This window comes from Fundulus heteroclitus, chromosome 8 (genome assembly GCF_011125445.2).
Source record: "Fundulus heteroclitus isolate FHET01 chromosome 8, MU-UCD_Fhet_4.1, whole genome shotgun sequence".
In the NCBI taxonomy this organism is placed as follows: domain Eukaryota; kingdom Metazoa; phylum Chordata; class Actinopteri; order Cyprinodontiformes; family Fundulidae; genus Fundulus; species Fundulus heteroclitus.
The window spans coordinates 32703025-32721033 of NC_046368.1; the positions used below are offsets into that span (position 1 = coordinate 32703025).

Below are 18009 nucleotides of genomic sequence, written 5' to 3' on the forward strand. Positions count from 1 at the left end.
CAGTTTATCCGTAATATTAGGCTGCTTCTCCGCTATTTCTCTGCACAGCTTCAGCACACCAGCTATCTTGAATGAGGGTATGTGCCGTGCGTGGGAGGGGGGGGGGGTGTAAGCAGCGCATACACGAGTGTGATTGACACTGCTAAGACACTCCTCCCTGCTCTAATTGGTCGTTTCTGACCAGTAGCAGTGTATTTCTTTATTTCTTTATTTCTGTATTTCTGGCAGGAGGACAGCTGGGAGGACATGGAACAGTTTTAGCAAGTGTGTGTAAAAAATAAAAAACAACCTTCCGAAGTTTTAACTGACGTTGGTTTTTAATCTCAGATGTCAAGAGATTGTGTTTGACTGACTTTGTTCTCAGGCCTCCCAGATTAATAGAAGGCAGAAAGAATAAGCGCTCTTTGTTATTTGGAAATGACAAATGTGCGAATTTTTCATCTTCTATTACACACTGTTTTAAATTACGGCTAAGAGTCATTTCTATATACTTATCCATTGCAACGAGCTTTACTATCTTAAAAAGTTTACTTTCAAATTTGCCTTGGCACAAAATGATGAGCTAAGCTCATTAAATTGCAGTAATCACAGGTGAAGCTGTGAAAGAGCCTCGGTGAAATTTGTTTGTGCAACAGTGACAGGAACTGAATGTGAATGCAACATGATCACAAAAGGAAGAGAAGACATTTGGCCAACTACCTGTGACAAGAAGAGCAATCAGGAAACAGCTTTTTGACCAAGAAAAACATCAGGGACAGACGGAAATTCCCAAGTCAGAAAAAGAAAGGAGCATAGTTATTTTTGCTAACGAATCCTCTGTCTGTCCATCTGGAAAATCTCCAGAGGAGAAAATATGCCAAAACTGAATCATCCAAACACAATCCATGTTAGGAAGTAGATGGCTTCTTTCCAAATCTGTCCAGACACACTGCCATGAATGCAGACTGGGTTGAAAATGTCCTCCAAGAGCAAATTCTGACTAAAATCCAGACACAGTCATCTGTCATGCAGACTGTGTCAGGGACCAAACATTAGAATGGAGTGGCTTAAACAACAGAGATGTTAAAACTGTGGCCTAAGACTTTAGTCCTTAGCCACTAGCAACCTTTGCTCAGGTCTCAAACGCCAATAAGACCAGAAGGGGTCATCATCATTAATCATTATCATCATCAGTTAGTAATTCAAGTTTGACTTACTAAAGTCATTGAATTACTAGTTATGAAAAAAATGCATAAATTGGATGTTTGTTGATAAAAACCTTATAAAATGAAACACATGCATTTCCTTGCAAGATTATTCATATTCCTTGAACTTGTTAGCGTTTCACCTGTACAACTCAAACTACAATGTATTTCATTGGGATTTGATTCAAGACTGCAGTAAAGTGGTGCATCAGAGGTAGAAAGGACGATTTTTCTGCAAATGTAGGTAAGAAATGCCCAAGTCCGTTTTTGAATAACTGTGTAAGCGCAAGACCATCCTACCTGTTCTTCCACTCCTCAGGGGGATCGCGTCAAAATTTTTAATTTTTTTTTTTAAATCCCATATACAATCTGGTCTTATTTCTCTCTTCTGAGGCCTTCCTCTTTTACAATAAACGGCTAACACTGAAACTCAGTGGATACATAAACACTAGTAGTGCGCACGCGCAGCCAGCAAAAATGAAAATAACAAGGAATGAGTACGCGCACTGGTGTTACATGAGCGCGTCAGAATGATTGGCATGTGGGACAACCAATAGATAAGGTGATACACCTAAACCTCGAATCCGAAAAAGATTGTCTACTATACATTTGACATGAAGTGGAAGGAAAATGAAACCTCTTTTCCAAAATGTATAGAAAAAAACAACTAAAAAAACAACTAAACAATGTGGTGTGCACCTTTATTACACCCCTTTTAATCTGATGCTCTAAATAGAATACAATGGCTTCAACTGCAGGGTTTCCCCCAGAAAATTCCTGGCAGTAGTTGTCTTAGTGGTTTATGGGAGGAGCATGCGAAACCCAGGAAGCGGGTGAGGGGTGGGGGTTTGTGTAAGCATGGGGGTTGTTGCGGGACCCAGCTCAAAGGAGGGGTACAGCCTGGTACGGTAGTGTGCGTCAAGCTAATAACAGCTAGCGTGTTAGCTAATGGAGGTTTTCTTCCAGATGGAAACTTAACTGAACGTTTGATGTTGCTCTCATACATCGAGCATTTCAAGCAAACAAACTACGCTTACCCTGGGGAGGTGGTGGTGGTGGTGGTGGTGGTGGTGGTGGTGGTGGGGGGGGGGGGGGGTTAAGGGTTTGTCGTTCAGGGTTCAGGGTTTCCCCACCGATGGGCTGTCATGCTTATAATACGGTGGTGAAACCCTGAACTGCAAACCCACCAAAACATGGCAGCTCATCTAAACTGACAAGCCAGGCAAGAAGAACCTTAATCAAAACTAGTCAGTCAATTTAAGCCAAGATGTAACAGTTAAAAATCTTCAAACATGCAGAACATAACCAAAATAAATGTTTGCAGACAACAGAATAAGGTTGAGACATGACTAGATCAAGCGAACAGAAATGTTGACTGAAAAAAGACTAAATTCTCTGGGGCAAATACATGCCACACTTTTCAGATTTTTATTTATTTGTAAATCTAGAAGCATACATCATTTCCTTTTCTCTAAATTAAAATCAAATTAAACAGATTGACTGCAGTTTTTGTCTAAAGTTAGGACAATGAAGAAAGTGGTACCTTTTCCCCAAATGACACTGTAGAAGGTCCTCTCACAAATAATTTCCATGTTTCATACACGGTGAAATAAAGTAGATATGTTATCAAAGAAAAACATTTCCTTCATTCAATATCATTGTTATCACCATTATGACATCAGTCATATTGGTCTTTAAAATCTTTGCACGAAAACATAAGAAAACACAGAATATTGTACAATAAAGGCTAATTAAAGCACAAGCTCAAAAATTCTAACTAATAAGAAATCAATTATGGAACAATTATGAATCAGTTGACAGGGAAATTAATTAAAGCGCATGGATTTTATACGAAACAAGACGGTGTCCTTTAATTGGCATTTCATTATGGGGTTTGCAAAAGCATAAAAAGTCACACTCTGCGAAACATGTTAAATTCCAAGCGCTTTTATATGCATGAGATGTTCAGAGACATGACACACGCATGTTTTTGCACACATTATAAAAAGTGAAGCTAAATGAAACAGAAGGCTGTGAAGATGCAAGGAATTATCCAATACATTTTGCTGTTGTCTGCAGTACTGGCACCCTTGAACTTTTTCCCATTTTGTCACATTGCAAATACAGCCTTCAATGTACTTTATTGTGATTTTTTGTGACAGACTAACAGAAGATAGTGCATAATTATAAAATAGAAGGAAAATGACGACGAAATCCACAAATTAGTGAGCAAAAGGCGCCATGAAGACAAAGGAACACAGCAGACAGGTCAGGGAGAAAAATGTGGAGTGGCTTAAAGAAGAGTAGGGTTAGAAAACAAAATCCCAAGGTTTGAACATCCCACAGAGCTCAGTTGGTGCCATCATCTGAACATGGAGAGAGGATGGATCAACAGCAGACTTACCAAGACATGGTAACAATTATGTTGACAGGGTAACTACGGCTGTGGACCCCAGAAATGTATTCTTTGTGAAAGAGAGGCAAATTGAAAGCTGTTACTGAAACAAAGACATAAATCCTGTTTCTAGTTTACCACAGAAAACAGGCGGTAGAAGGTGCTTCTAAAACTGTTTTTGTTTGGGCAAATGCTGTCTTTGGGAGACTCGGGTGTAGGTTCACCTTCCGCTAGACAACAACCTTAAATATAAAGCTGAAGGTACAATTGAATGGTTTAGATCAAGTCATATCTATGTGTAAGAATGGTCTAATCATAAGTGGCTCTTAATAACTAGCTAAAATTGATGAATCCTTTTTTTGTTGCTAAGATTTATGTTGTTCTTTATTTTATAACCGAAAAACAGAAATTAAATGGTGGCTCTTTCTGAATGACAAATTTCCTACAGTACAAATTACTAAAAAATCTATTTTGTTCAAAGCATTGTGTAATATTTGAAGCTCTAAACAACTTTCATTTTGTTGGACTGAGAGGAAAAAAATTGCTCTTTGGATTGTGAAGGTTGCAGACCCATGGTCTAGTCAAAGTCCTGATCCAAACCCAAAAGGAGCACCTGTACTGAGACTTGAAACTTGATGTTCACAGATGCTCTCTATCCATTCTGAGAGAGGTTGAGCTAAGAAGAACAAGCAAAACGTTTGATCTCTGTGCTCAGCTGGTGAAGTCCCACCCAAAGCAGCAGCAGCTATAACTGCTGCAAAAGGTTGGGTTACAATTTATTGAGTTACAGGACAGAATATAAACACTTTGTACAAATTGATGTAAAACTATGTAGCATTTTATTTCCATATCATAACTATGTATAACTTTGTATTGGTCAATAAAATTTCTATAAAATAATAAAACAAAATAAATAATGAAGTTTGTGGCTTTACCATGACATAATATGAAAGCCCTCATGGGGTATGAATCGTCGTGCAAGGCTCAGAAGGGTCTATGTTGGAAACAGGGATAGATGGAGTTGAGAATGTAGCTGATTATGAGACGGGGGGAACCTCACTCACTGGGCTCTGGAGCTAAGAGGATTACACAGACGCCTGCAGAGTTGGCAGGAAGAGCTGGTTATGGTTACACACCGCCTCCTTAACTACGCAACCGCAGGGGTAAGCACAACCAAACGCAGAGCATCCCTCATGACGAAAGCCACACTCGAAGGACGAGTAGAGACTCTGCGAGAAGGTGGGATTTCCCTGAGTGGATGGGACCCAGCATGAGCAGCCTGGATTAGAGATGTGGAAAATTAGCTGAGATCTGATGAGCAGGCACTCTGCTTAGGGGGGTTTGGGAGGACATCAGTGATCTATGACCTCTATCCTCCACAGAGAGAGGAAAATGGTGCTATGGATTAACTGGGTCTCTTTAAATGTGGTTCCAAGAGTCAATACGGCCATAATAAAATCAGTTATATTCTTATTTTTGTTCAGTTTAAACACTAACTTGTCTGGAAGCAGACGACAGATAGACCAGTCCAACTTGCCTGTGAACAAGATAAAACACCCAGCAGCTAAGAACCAGACCATTCATTCGAGATATTCTCTGAGAAAATGCACACAAATAGAAACGTCACAGTAATACCAAGGTTTGCCAAAATAAAACAACACATAAAAAACACCCAATATCAGTAAAAAGTGCTGTAACGCTACTTTCAACGATCCTGTTTCATATAAAGAACTTATTCATTAGCCAGGACAACAGCAACACAAATTCCAAAAGTAATTTGAGACAACAGTGAATATTTTAACAGAAGAGATTTGGAGATTTTTTAATGGGGGAGACTTGTTGCTAGATGTTTCAGAGATGGCAACTCATAGCGAGAGAAGCCAACTAGGGAGGCCTCAGAATCGACCTAAAGCAGACAAGAACTAATAGGTCTAACAGATACTGTATGTAAGGTATGTAGGATGATGGAATGAGGGTAGGGTGAAGGATAAAGAGAAGATAAGATGAGGGAAGATGGAAGGTAGGAGATGAAGTATGAGTAATTAGGGAGGGTAGGAATGAGAGACCAAATGATGAAAGTATGACAGATGAATAAGTGCAGGGATAAAGAATAAGTGGAACTGGAAGCCTATGGATGAGGGAGGGCAGGGATGAGGGATGAAGAGATAAGGATGAAGAGTTTCCAAACTAAAATGCAGTTTGGTTACAAATGTTTTAAGGCTTGTCATAGTGGGTAATGTTAAAGCTCATGTAACAAAGCAAACAGATTACATGTCTATAAAGATCCCAAAGCTTTCAGCGTGTCTCTGTTTTCACCCTGTCTGCAATATTTTCTTTTTTCATTCATATACATGAATGGTAAGGGCTTGGAGTTTAGAGCGTTTAAAATATGTACATAGTGTTAACGGTTGAACATTTCAGTCCTCATGGGTTGGATCAATTGTTCACTGTTCTCAATAGGACTGAGGTGATTGAGACTGCAAGCAATACACCAAATCTCTCACCGGCCTTCTGCCACAATCTGCTTTGACTGCACAGACAAGGGAGCGCTTCATTTTAAAGAAAACATGCTGGGGATCTCTCTGAATAGTCTGAATGTAATGCAAAATGCAAATATCAGATTCCTTGTCTACGCTGGGGTCCTGTTATTCTTTTGATTAGAGGCACTGAGTAATCAGCTTTTGACAGAAATCTGTACAAACTACAAAACAGACCAGAATCAAAGTCTTTGATCAGTGAACACATCATACTATGGGCTACCAAGTCAAACACTGAAAATTACCTAAATGTGAGAAAGAGTGAGACTCTCAGCAGATAACAGGACAACTGAACCAACAACAGCAAAGTTGTTGTACTTCTCCATTAAAAATGTCACCCTCTGTTTGCCATTGAACAAGGGGGAACCAGTTGTGGGCACAGCTGACCAAAAAGTTAGCTTCGCTAAATCATATTCTGCAAACAAAAGTATTACCTTCACAACCATTAAACCTATGATAAATAAGGACATTTATGAAAGCTAACTCTAGCTGCTAACCAATAACCACTAGCTGTCTGTGTGACACGACTACAGACAAAAACACAGAGTGCATAGTGAATGTGTGTGGGGCTGCATGTTTGAGGGAATAGCTGTTTTAATTCTGGATAAATTATTTTAATGTAGATTCTTTTTAGGCTCTTGGGGATCATGTGGTCTGTTTGTGTTTTCACCTCTTCAGTATTGTTTATTAGTCAGTAGATTCTATCCTTTCCTTCCTGTTTCCTGCCATCAGTTAGGGTGTTTGTGTTAGATCTTTATTTTCCTGTCCATATTAGTTCAGTTAGACGTTAGTTGTTTATTCTTTGTGCTTTCTGTATTTTTGTCAGGTTCTGTTTTCCTCCTGTCCTGGTATCCTTGCTCTCTCTCACCCTCAGCCTAAGTACCCTCATATTTTTCACCTGTGCTATTTGCTTCACCTGCCTTTCCCTCTGTCTTCTCACCTATTTATTCTGCCAGCTCATTCTCACTCATGGTCTGCTACTGGGTTATGCTTACCATCTTTCTGGTTCATGTCATCGCCTGCCTTGCCTGTACGTTTTGTTATCTTTTTTCAATGAATTGTCATCATTCATCCATCATTGGGCTCCCAAGTTCTGGTCTGAAATTTGGTCCATGAGCAACTCCACAACTCATGACATATGAACTTTTACACAACAGTGGAAGCTTATGAGCACAATATTCTTATCTCTATATGCCCAGACTGCTACATTAAGAAAAAACGTTGCATGCGAGTCGAGAAGCCACTATTACCTCTACCTTCTAACCGGTAGATATTAACAATCCCAACGTTGCTGATAATAAGCAGACCTGGCAACACTGCTGGAAGCCTGGAACATAGTGCTGAGCGTTTCTGGAGGTACCCTTTCCCCTCTTTTCCCCTCTTCTCATTGCATGGTAATTGAAAAGCAACATAGCTACAGCCTTTGCTCAATACTTTGTTGATACATCTTTGGCAGCAAATGTAGCCCAGAGTCCTTATGAGTATGACGCTACGAGCTTATGTTTGGGCAGTTCGGCCTAATCTTCTTAACAGAACCTTTCAAGTTCCATCATGATGGATGGGAACCATTGGAGCACAACCATTTTTTTTTAGATCTCTACAATCAGATTCAAATCTGGGGTTTGGCTGGGCCCCTCTAGGACATCCACAGAGTTGTCCTGAAGCCACCTTTTTGATATCAAACCTGGTAATGAAAGGAATGTCAAAATGTTTCAGAATATGAGAACAGCTCTCCAACAGATTTCAATAAAACACAAGAGAAATGTAGAAAGTGTAAAAATCCAACGACAGGGTCCTAGTAGGCAAATGAAAGGTAAAACAGAGGTTTCTAAAATTTACCTCCAGTTATTGTTTGAAAAGCAAAGATTTAAAAGATTTAGTAAATCACAAAGGAACTCCAGTGGACAGGTAGACAATGTTCTAGTTAAGATGCTTTCGACTGGCTTAGCAAAATACAATGAGACATGATACAATGAGGTATTAAATTCATTCATTCAGTTTTATTCCCTCTGATTTTTACAAAAAGGAGAGCAGAGAGGGGAGAACAAGAAAAAAATGAAAGAAGGAGACACAAAAGCAGGAGAGAAGAGTGGAGCGTTGTCAAGTCAGCAGTCAAAGAACTGTAATCATCCATAAATGATGACCTGAAACATTGATCCAAACCACAGACTGAGGCTCATATGTCAGGAAAGTGTCAGCAACTCCAGCTTTGGCCTGTTAGTCACACATCAAAGCATCTTCTGTGCTCGTGGACTTTTTTTCCTCTTGATTCAGACAGTAAAGACATGAGTTTGTGGTGACAGCATTGCTCTGTTGTCTTTAAACTGCCTCTGTGAGATGAAAAGGTGAGGGGAAACAGAATGAAACCGGCTGTGCCGTACAATTTCAGGCCCCTTTAGTTCTGTAGAAGGATGAGTTCAGAGAGTCTGAGGCACATCCGGTGGCTTGTGAAATGCAGGTAGATGTTAAGCTTCCTCATCTGCAGCCAAAGCTGTCAGTAAGCAATGTGAAGGAACCCCCCCCCCCCCAACACCAACACAACACGCAATGCCACAGACTGCAACAGAAAGAAGTAAAAGTTACAGATATAAGAAGTAAAGGATTTACTGATCTCATACAATAAGCCAGCTCCATATTTCTAACCCTTTTAATCCCAAGCTTAAACTTAATGAAAGGACTTGCTTTATAGAAGAAAGTTTGTTACTTAGGAACCCTTTAAAATGTATGAAGACAGCAAAAAGACAAAACCAACCAGAGCATGCACGGTCTCTAGAGGATCTTGGAGAGGTCTTTTGGGGAGCACTGAAAATGCAGTGTGCTCCCCTTTAGGAGGTGAGAGAGTGCAACAGATACCTGGCTACTTTGAGCATGCAAAACAACTTATGTGATAGGACTGTGGTAGTTCGGTGTCCAAATTTCCAGCTTTGGACCCAGCTACGGAGAAGCACCCTCACCTCCAAATTGAGCATGTATGTAGGTTACTGGGAGACCGAGAGAAGTTGTGAGTTTTTCCACACTGCAATTGAAATGCAAACAGTATTTGGCTGTCAAACAAATTCCCTGGCACTCTATTTGACAATGACAAGGGAAGAGGCCAAGGAGGACAAGGAGGAAGAAGAAAAACCATATCAGCAGACACTGACAGGGTTTATTGGGTAAAGTTATACAATAGTCAGATTCCCACTGAGTGCACTCACAACAGCCTACGGAGAGAACACCAGACTAAAACTATTGCGCAGGACTGCGAGCTCGGCTTTGTAAAGTGGTCTGAAGGCCCTTCACCTGGATCTTCTCCAACAGCTGACAAGCTTTCTTCCACAGAACTGAAACAATGATGGTGGTAGAGCAGGGACCCGTACACATTTATGAAAAAAAATCCACATAACAAAGAAACAAATAAGGAAAGCTACCCTAACCTCCTCTACTTCTGGACAGTGATATGTCTCATATCTGTTTTTATTTAATAAAAAGACTATGAAACAAATAGACAAAGACTTGATGAATATAAATGTGTCATTCCTTTCATTAATAGTAGTTTGATATCTGAAATGATGGCCCCTCTCAGTGCCCAAACGTCTGAGCTGTATGGTGAGTTGTCCACTTAGCATTGGAGTTGGGTTCAGAAGCTCTCAGATATCACTGGGGCCGCAGAAACTAAAGCCTACTTAATAAAAGATGAGCGTCGATTATCCAGAGGGCCCAATGATGTGGTCATGTGATATGCTCTGACAAAGAAACAGGTGAGGTCACAGCGTCTCACATTATCTAAAGCTTCCATCATTGAATCTATCAAGGCAGTCCAAGTTGTATTACAGTAACGGACCACAGCCAGTACTGAAGCAGATATTTCTCAACAGTGCTTCATCAGGAAAGGTGGCGATCAATGCAAACAAGATTGGCCAGGCTCAGAACAGGAGCCTAGTGAAATTACTGAGTATTGGTGGAGAAAGCAAAGATAAAGTGGGTCAACAACTCAATGAGACTCTAAAGGTTCCTGGGTGGAAACGCTGACAGAGCTTTCTTTCAAAGAGGAAAGAATTTTAATCTGTTTGAAGAACCGGCGATCATAACCAAACACTAAACACAAACTCAATAACTGTGTGAGTTCCACAAATCAGATTAAATGTAAATGGAAACAGTGTTTTGCTTTGTGACAGTATAAAAATAATGTTAAGGAAACAGAAACCCGTCCGCTTAGACTCCCTCCCCTACAGCCAGCTTTCAGTCAGTAAGGCTTACCCAGGTTGGAGGAAGCTCGGCCCTGTGCTGCTCTGTCTTGCAGCTCCTCTGCGATGTCTAACTGGTTTTGGTGGTACTGACGGGCCCTCTCCAGGTCCTGACAATCATCAGAACAAACACAAAAATGTTCAAGAGCGATAATCAACAGTCGGCGTCTACAAATGGTTTTCCACGCACCTGCATGCATCGGGCAGCGTGACCCAGACCAGCGTATGCTCTCATCTCGATCGATCTGTCCGATAGCTCCTGCGCCAACTCCAGCACCTTGGTATGGTACGATATGGCCTTGTCAAAGTCCCGCTGGGAGTGGTAGGCACTGCCCAAGTTGCTGTAAGCCCGTGCCTCCTCCCTCCGGTTCTCCAAAGACTGCCAAAGACGTCATCATTGTGTCATTAGCAAGAAATTACATTTCAGGAACCAAGGTGTTCAACAGACTCTAAAGAGAAATATTCTTTGTAAAACCCTAGAAGCATACATGTATGGCTGAGATTTTTTTTTATCAAAGAACTTCTATCGTGATAAAAGTCCCACTCGGCAATCTGATGGTGATTGTAATTCCTCAGAGTAAAACCTTCACACGGGGAGATGATGTTGGATGTATTGTGTCCAGGCAGCTGATAATCCACCTTTTTTATTCAAAAAACAAAAATGCAAATAGGACCCTGCTTACATATAAAAAAAAAATGGACTGGTTCTCATCTTCATTATTTTGCTGTTATGCATAACGATGATAAAAATATTCTTTGGTGATAAATTTAAAGGCAAATGTGCTTGTTGGGGTTTGAACATTTACTTTGATATTGAAGAAACAAATAGGAAAAAACAAAAATAAAGTGATCTATACACAATATAAACTAGGAACAAAGTGCTGAATAGGGAGTGAGCAGAGTTGACTACAGTTGTGTTTTTAAATTGTAGGAGTTCTACATTTGCTGTCTGCCTGAAGGTGAGATATTAAATAAGAGACTTTTGTGATGGGTATTTTCAATAATTTGACTCTTTATGCTGAATGATTCTTCTAAAATTCCATATTTTACTGACAAGACAAAAAAGAAAACAAACTGGATTTTCTTCTGAAAATATGAATAGTTTGGTTTTAGTTGGAAAAAAAGCTACACATTTGTGGGGAACTATGTTTTTCAGTGGAATAATCCCCACCAGGAACTCCCGTGGACATTTGTGGCAGCAGGACTCTTGATGCCAGACCGGGTGGAAATAACCTCTTTGCTTTAATCTTCGTATCTGTGAAGCCATAAGCTCACCCCACTTGGAATTAAAAAAGATGAAAAGACCAAAAAAAAAAAAAAAATTAATGAGACTAAGCTACCTTGCATTGTCTCCCTCAAACAGTTTCATGTGGATTTAATGGATTTCATTGGGGCTTAATGAAATAGACCAACCCTTGTTGTGTTGTTATATGCAATAAAAGAGAAACTCAGGTTTCAAAATTTGCTGTAAACAAAAATCTGAGTCTGGTCTGCATTTAATCCAAGCTGAATTTGTCCTAAGAATTAATTACATGGAGGTTGATTCTATTCACTAATTTGGTGACATTTGTTCACAATCCAATTGCACTTTTTTTTTTTAGGGTGATCAGAGTAAAGGGATCTTTGTTAAATGTCTTGAAAATTTTGTATTTTTAATTGTAATGTTACAGAATGTGAAAAATAATCATGCTGCGTAGCACTGTACATCTGTTTTACCTTTGCGATATCCAGGTGTTGCTCATGACACTGGACAGCATTGGTGAAGTCTCCCAGCGCCGTGTAAACAGCACCCATGTCGCCCAATTGGCGCGCCTCGGAAAGCTGGCACTGGGTCTGCCGAGCCAGCAGGACACACTGTTTGTGGCTGGCCAGTGCATTGGGGTAGTCCCCTATGGCTGTGTACACATGGCCCAGACTGCTGAGGGCGCCTGACGCGGCCTGAAAGCAAACACAATACGCTCAATGACAGCTCATCGTCAAGAACCAACATATGGACATAGTGTTCACACATTGGACAGTAAATGGGAGAGTAAGAACTAACAAAAATCAGATATTATTGACTTTCAAGTTTGGCAAGTCAGAACAATGCTGTACTGTAAACCTAGATACTTTGGTAGAAAATAAGCAAGTTGCAGCATAATATTTAACCGTATAATGATCAACACTGCATAACTGTAGTTGCAGATAAAATAGTTTCATGTGTCCAAATAAATTTCCTTTAAGAGCTGTAAATGAAGTGAAGACTGTTTAAGTAACTAAGAACATGATTAATATAGTATTAATCAGATTTAGGTGACCTTAATATTTCAGTTCTTGAGTTAAGTGAATTTGCACAAAACAAGTAAAATACAGATACAGATAAAAAAATAAAGCAGCAGCGCCCAGTTAGCAGTACATACAGGGCTGTGGAAAAGTAGAATCTTTCAGTTTCTGCTTTCCTGTCACACATGAGGCAAAACGCATTTACCATGAAACAGTTCAAATAATTTCAAAATCAGAAAGATAACCTGTGTTAATTCAAAACCTTGTTTTCAAATGAGGATCTAATTCACTGAGGGAAAAATAGCTATTTAATTTCTAACAACTATTTAAACTAGCCCTTGGCCATAAATGGAAAGTAATTTCCTCCCAAACGTAATAGCTGGTTGAGACAACCTTTGCAACAAGAATGGCCGTTGAGTATTTCCAATAACTGGCAAGGAGGCTTTTACATCACAGAGGAGGACATCTGATCCACTCTTCACAACAGATTTGTTTTAATTTAGTTAAATTAGAGGGTCTTGTTTGAGGTCAGATCACATCTGAATGCCCCTTAAGCTTAAGGTGTAACTCACCCTGATGTAAAGACTCAACTCCGCCCTCAGACACATTTTGAAAAATACCACCAAAGTTGGCAGTTCCAAGAGACACGGGTGATCGGTGGAAGTTTTAAGCAGCACTCATTGCTCCGGCAGTCAGGACGAGGGAAAGTGACCTGTTGACTAGGTGACTAGGGCAACATCTAGTGCTGTTGCCACCTAACTGTCTTTTGAGATGGAGGATCTCCCCACTAAATGCTGGGCTATGGTGACAAATGCATGTACCATTTGAACCAATAGGAAAATTCAACTGCAATAGCCACCGTTCAACCCTAAGAGGGCAGCACTGAGACAGTTTTAGGACAAATATTGCAGAACTAGGGTCATGCTCCGAAGGCGCAGGGGTAGTGAGCACGACCCATATACGAAGGCCTTAGTCTTTATCGTAGCTGACCCAGGTTCGATTCCGGACTGAGGCCCTTTACTGCATTTTGATCACCCCTCTCTCAAACCTCTTTCCTATCAGCCTATTTCTTTTAAAAAACGAGCCACTAGTGTCATAAAAAACATAAACAGAATAAAATAAGCAAATTGCAGAATGAAACAAGTTCACATCAAATGTACAAAATTGAACAGTAACATTAAAGTAACACCCTTAGGCCGAGATTATGCAGTTTATCAGGAAAAAAAGTTGATTTAGGGGTAAGTTACACTTTAATGTGACAAACTGATAGCCGGACATTCTCCTTCAGGGTTTTCTGGTACTAATAATATATCTGGAAGGAAATTCATGTATTATCAGTTATGGAAAGCCGTCCAGGTCCTGTGTTATTCTAGAGACAACATCTACACTTTACAGTATGTTCACTTGCCCTTCAAATGGGACAACGCGCTCACCAGATAGAAAATGACATTAGAATGACACTTATGTGATATTGGCAACAAGAAGTCTCACGTTAGCATAAACTGTTGGCCTGAGGCATATTTAAGTAAAACATGTTTGTTTTCCTGTCAGCTCACTATTCTGTCCTGTTTTTATTTATTTATTTGTTCATTAATTTGTTGATAATGGCTCACACAGGGTTCTCAGGAGTCCCAAATCCTTAGAAACTGATGTGTGTATCTTTACATTCTGATGGATATCAATAACGTTTTTCTCAGTTCTTGAATTTCTTTAGCTTGGGGCATGATGTGTTGTTTTTTTGAGATATTTTAACTTACTTCATGATGTTGGGCTGGCCTCATTTAGGTGAGTTATTGATTGTACAGGTCCGGCTGTAATTAGGCCAAGATGTGGTGAGGGAAACTGGACCAAAAAAATCACAGTAATCACAGTAAATTTATGATTATCAAGGGATGGAATTATATTTGAGGGGCTAAATATGTTTTGCCAGTTCCAGAGAGGAGTCCTTCACATTTCAAGAAAATGGCTGGAGCAGCAAACAAATAAGACAACTTGTTGACTGGTCAGTCTGAAAACCTCCACTACACTGTAGCAACACAGTTTTCCTGGCAGCCGCTGTGCTCATTTTAATTTGTTCAGTCCTACCATAACCCAGAGCCCCATACATACAGTCTGATGTAATTAGCCATAAATTATGTCCTGAAGTAAAGAGCTTCCCTGTAAGAATAACCTCTTTGATGCAGTCATGGTCACATCATTAGGTTATAAGGTGCTGGATCAGAAGTAGGAGTCACGCTCTGACTCAGGTCTAATGTCTCCCCATCAATTGATTGATCTTCTAACACGTCTATCCCTTGTGGAGTCACAAAGGGTGCTGGTGCTCCTCTCCAGCTGTCAATGGGCGAGAGGCGGGGTACACCCTGGACAGGTCACCAGTCTATCGCAGGTCTAATGGCTTCACCTCTCTCTCAAACCCTCTTTCCTGTCAGCCTACTTTGAAAACAAATTAGCCACTAGTACCACAAAAACCCACAAAAAAGAATATATATATATATATATATATATATATATTCTTTTTTTCTATCTATCTATCTATCTATCTATCTATCTATCTATCTATCTATCTATCTATCTATCTATCTATCTATCTATCTATAACTTAGCTTTAGACAACTCTGTTGACATTTTGTATGTACAGAGTGACAGGGTTTAGTTATGTTCTGGCCTCATTTATTGTTAGTTTTCAGTTTCCTCCTCCCCCTCTCACTCAGCTTTCCCTTCACTCCTGCTGCAGTCAGTCACTAATTAGTCAGAACTCACTTCACCTGCCAGCCTCCCTACTTAAGCCTCCCTCTGCCCTCACTTCTCTGCCAGTTCGTCTTCAGTCCTCCACTACACCTCGCCTGTCTTCCTGAGGTCTCCTAGTCCGTGGGCCAGAATCTGTAGGACGTCTCCTTAAGGACTTTGGTATGAACTGTCAGGGGGCAACTTCCTTGCATTTGGATAAGTTGCTACACATAATAGTGATCTCCAAACACCAATGTTTCCATGTTTTCAATTACACATTAATAAGTTAAAGCCGATAAAAAATCTAAACTGTTGCGCTCCGGTCATGTGATTTGATTTTTGCTGCTCAGCCAATCAGATCGCTGTATTGTTAGCTGAGCAAGTTCAACCACTTCATCACTGCTGCGCCTGTTAAGGGTTGTAAACATTTGTTTCCAGACGAAGAAAGCCCAATAATAGCATTTTCTGGCACCAGTTGGCAAAGATCTTAATGGCAAGGAAAAAGAAATAGCCCAGCCCATCCATCCATCCATCCATCCATCCATCATTCATTTTCTAACACGCTTATCCCTGCTGGGTTCGTGAGGGGTGCCGGTGCTGATCTCCAGCTGTCAATGGGAGAGAGACGGGGTACAACCTAGACAGGTCGGCAGTCCATTGCAGGGCAGAAATAGCCCAGACTTTTGCCCAATTTACTGTGATATCACCAAGACCTGCTGCGCTAGGATACCACATGCGAAAGGTGTCGTTGTGCCAAATGACTTATCCCCACCAGAATTTGTATCCCCTGTGTCGGGAGAGTGTTTGAAATCAATAAAACTTGTGCAAGTATACAGAAGAATATTCAACCATTTGTTTATGTGCCAAAATAACGTTGCAGAAAGGCAATAGTGCAAAAAGGCAAATGGATAATGAAAGATCAGCAATGTTTGTACTACTAAATAAAGACGCAAATGGGATGCAGAATCCAGTTTAGATTCAACAGTTCAACAGTCTGATGGCAACGGGGGAAGCTGTTGCAGAACCTGGTGGACCTGCAGCGGATGCTGCGAAGCCTCTTTCCAGAGGACAGCAGGGAGAACAGTCTATGGTGGGGGTGTGAGGGACCCCTGATGATGTTGTGGGCTCGGGACACACAGCGCTGGGATGAAATGTTCTTAATGGAGGGAAGAGGAGTCTTGATGATCCTCTCTGCTGTCCTCACCGCTCTCCTCACGTTCTTCCAGTCAGAGGCTCTGCAGCCTCCGCAGGAAGTACAAGCGCTTCTGTGCCCTCTTCACCAGTGACATGTTGTGAGGTTGTCTGTGTCCGGGTTGTCGGGGTGCACATCCCCCAGGAACATAATGCTGCTGACCACCTCCACAGCTGAGCTGTTGATGAGCAGTGGAGCGTGGTGAGGCCGGTTCCTTCTGAAGTTGACGATGATCTCCTTTGTCTTCTCCACGTTCAGGATAAGGCTGTTTTCTCTGCACCAGCTCACCAGTTGCTCAACCTCTTCTCTGTAGTCCTGGTCATTGTTGTCTCTGATCAGGGGTTCAGGACGCAGCCCTGAGGGGAGCCCGTGCTGAGGGTGATGACATCAGAGGTGTTCTGTCTGAACCGGACTGATTGAGGTCTGTTGGTGAGGAAGTCTAGCAGCCAGTTGTGAAGGGGTGTGCTGAAGCCCAGATGTTCCAGTTTTCCTACCAGATTCTGTGGGATGATGGAGTTGAACGCTGAACTGAAGTCCCGGAACAGCATCTGTACATGGGTGTTATTCTCCTCCAGGTGTGCCAGGCTCAGGTGAACAGTGGAGGAGATGCTGGTGAAGATTCTAAGTCATCCAGGTCTGAGAACGGGTCAAATGTTGGGGGGAGACTGGGAGACGATGTGTTCTTTTACCATCCTTTCGAAGCACTTCATCATGATGGGAGTATCTGTCTATCTATCTATCTATCTATCTATCTATCTATCTATCTATCTATCTATCTATCTATCTATCTATCTATCTATCTATCTATCTATCTATCTATCTATCTATCTATCTATCTATCTATCTATCTATCTATCTATCTATAACTTAGCTTTAGACAGCTCTGTTGACATCTATCTATCTTTAAATAGAATCTTTTAATTCTGCTGTCTAATGTTACCTCAGGGTGACATTAATAAAAAGTCTGAATAAAAGTGTCTTAAGATGCTTTTTAAAGGAATCAACAGATTAAGCCACATGGAGAGACAGGGGCAGGGCATTCCACGGCCTAAAGCTACTCGCTGAGGGGACAGGTCACCCCAAGTCTTAAACTGAGTCCTAAGGCTGGTTCACATGGCAGGATTTTAAACTAGTCTGCCAATTTTCAAAGCCTGAGACACATAAAACAGGTTTGCTCGTACAGTGTGTGGTGTCCAGTCAGACGGCTAGCACAACACACCACACATGAATAGATTTTACTCAGGATCATTGAGATGGTAAGTCTTGTGAATCCTCTCAAGATCAAATGAGTAAGCAGTTTTCTTCTGTTATCTGCTCATGCGGGTCACTTTGGGATGTTGAACTGTTCAGGAGTCTGATGGCGGTCTCATTTAATTAGTAGTGTGTATTACCACCCACACACACACACACACACACACACACACACACACACACACACACACACACACACACACACACACACACACACATACACACACAAAATCTA

At 40.9% G+C, this 18009-nt stretch overlaps 1 protein-coding gene across 3 annotated transcripts in view; it reads right to left on the bottom strand.

Moving 5' to 3' along the window:
• The window catches only part of ttc28 (tetratricopeptide repeat domain 28), a 188962-nt gene that overhangs the window by 38154 nt on the left and 132799 nt on the right, over nt 1–18009 (bottom strand). For all 3 annotated transcript variants that reach the window (XM_036140650.1, XM_036140649.1, XM_021310378.2), the window contains 3 exons: nt 12059–12280; nt 10533–10721; nt 10356–10452 (listed from right to left, as the gene is read on the bottom strand). In XM_036140650.1, coding sequence (XP_035996543.1) covers nt 10356–10452; nt 10533–10721; nt 12059–12280 — 508 coding nt within the window. The remainder of the gene's footprint in view (nt 1–10355; nt 10453–10532; nt 10722–12058; nt 12281–18009) is intronic.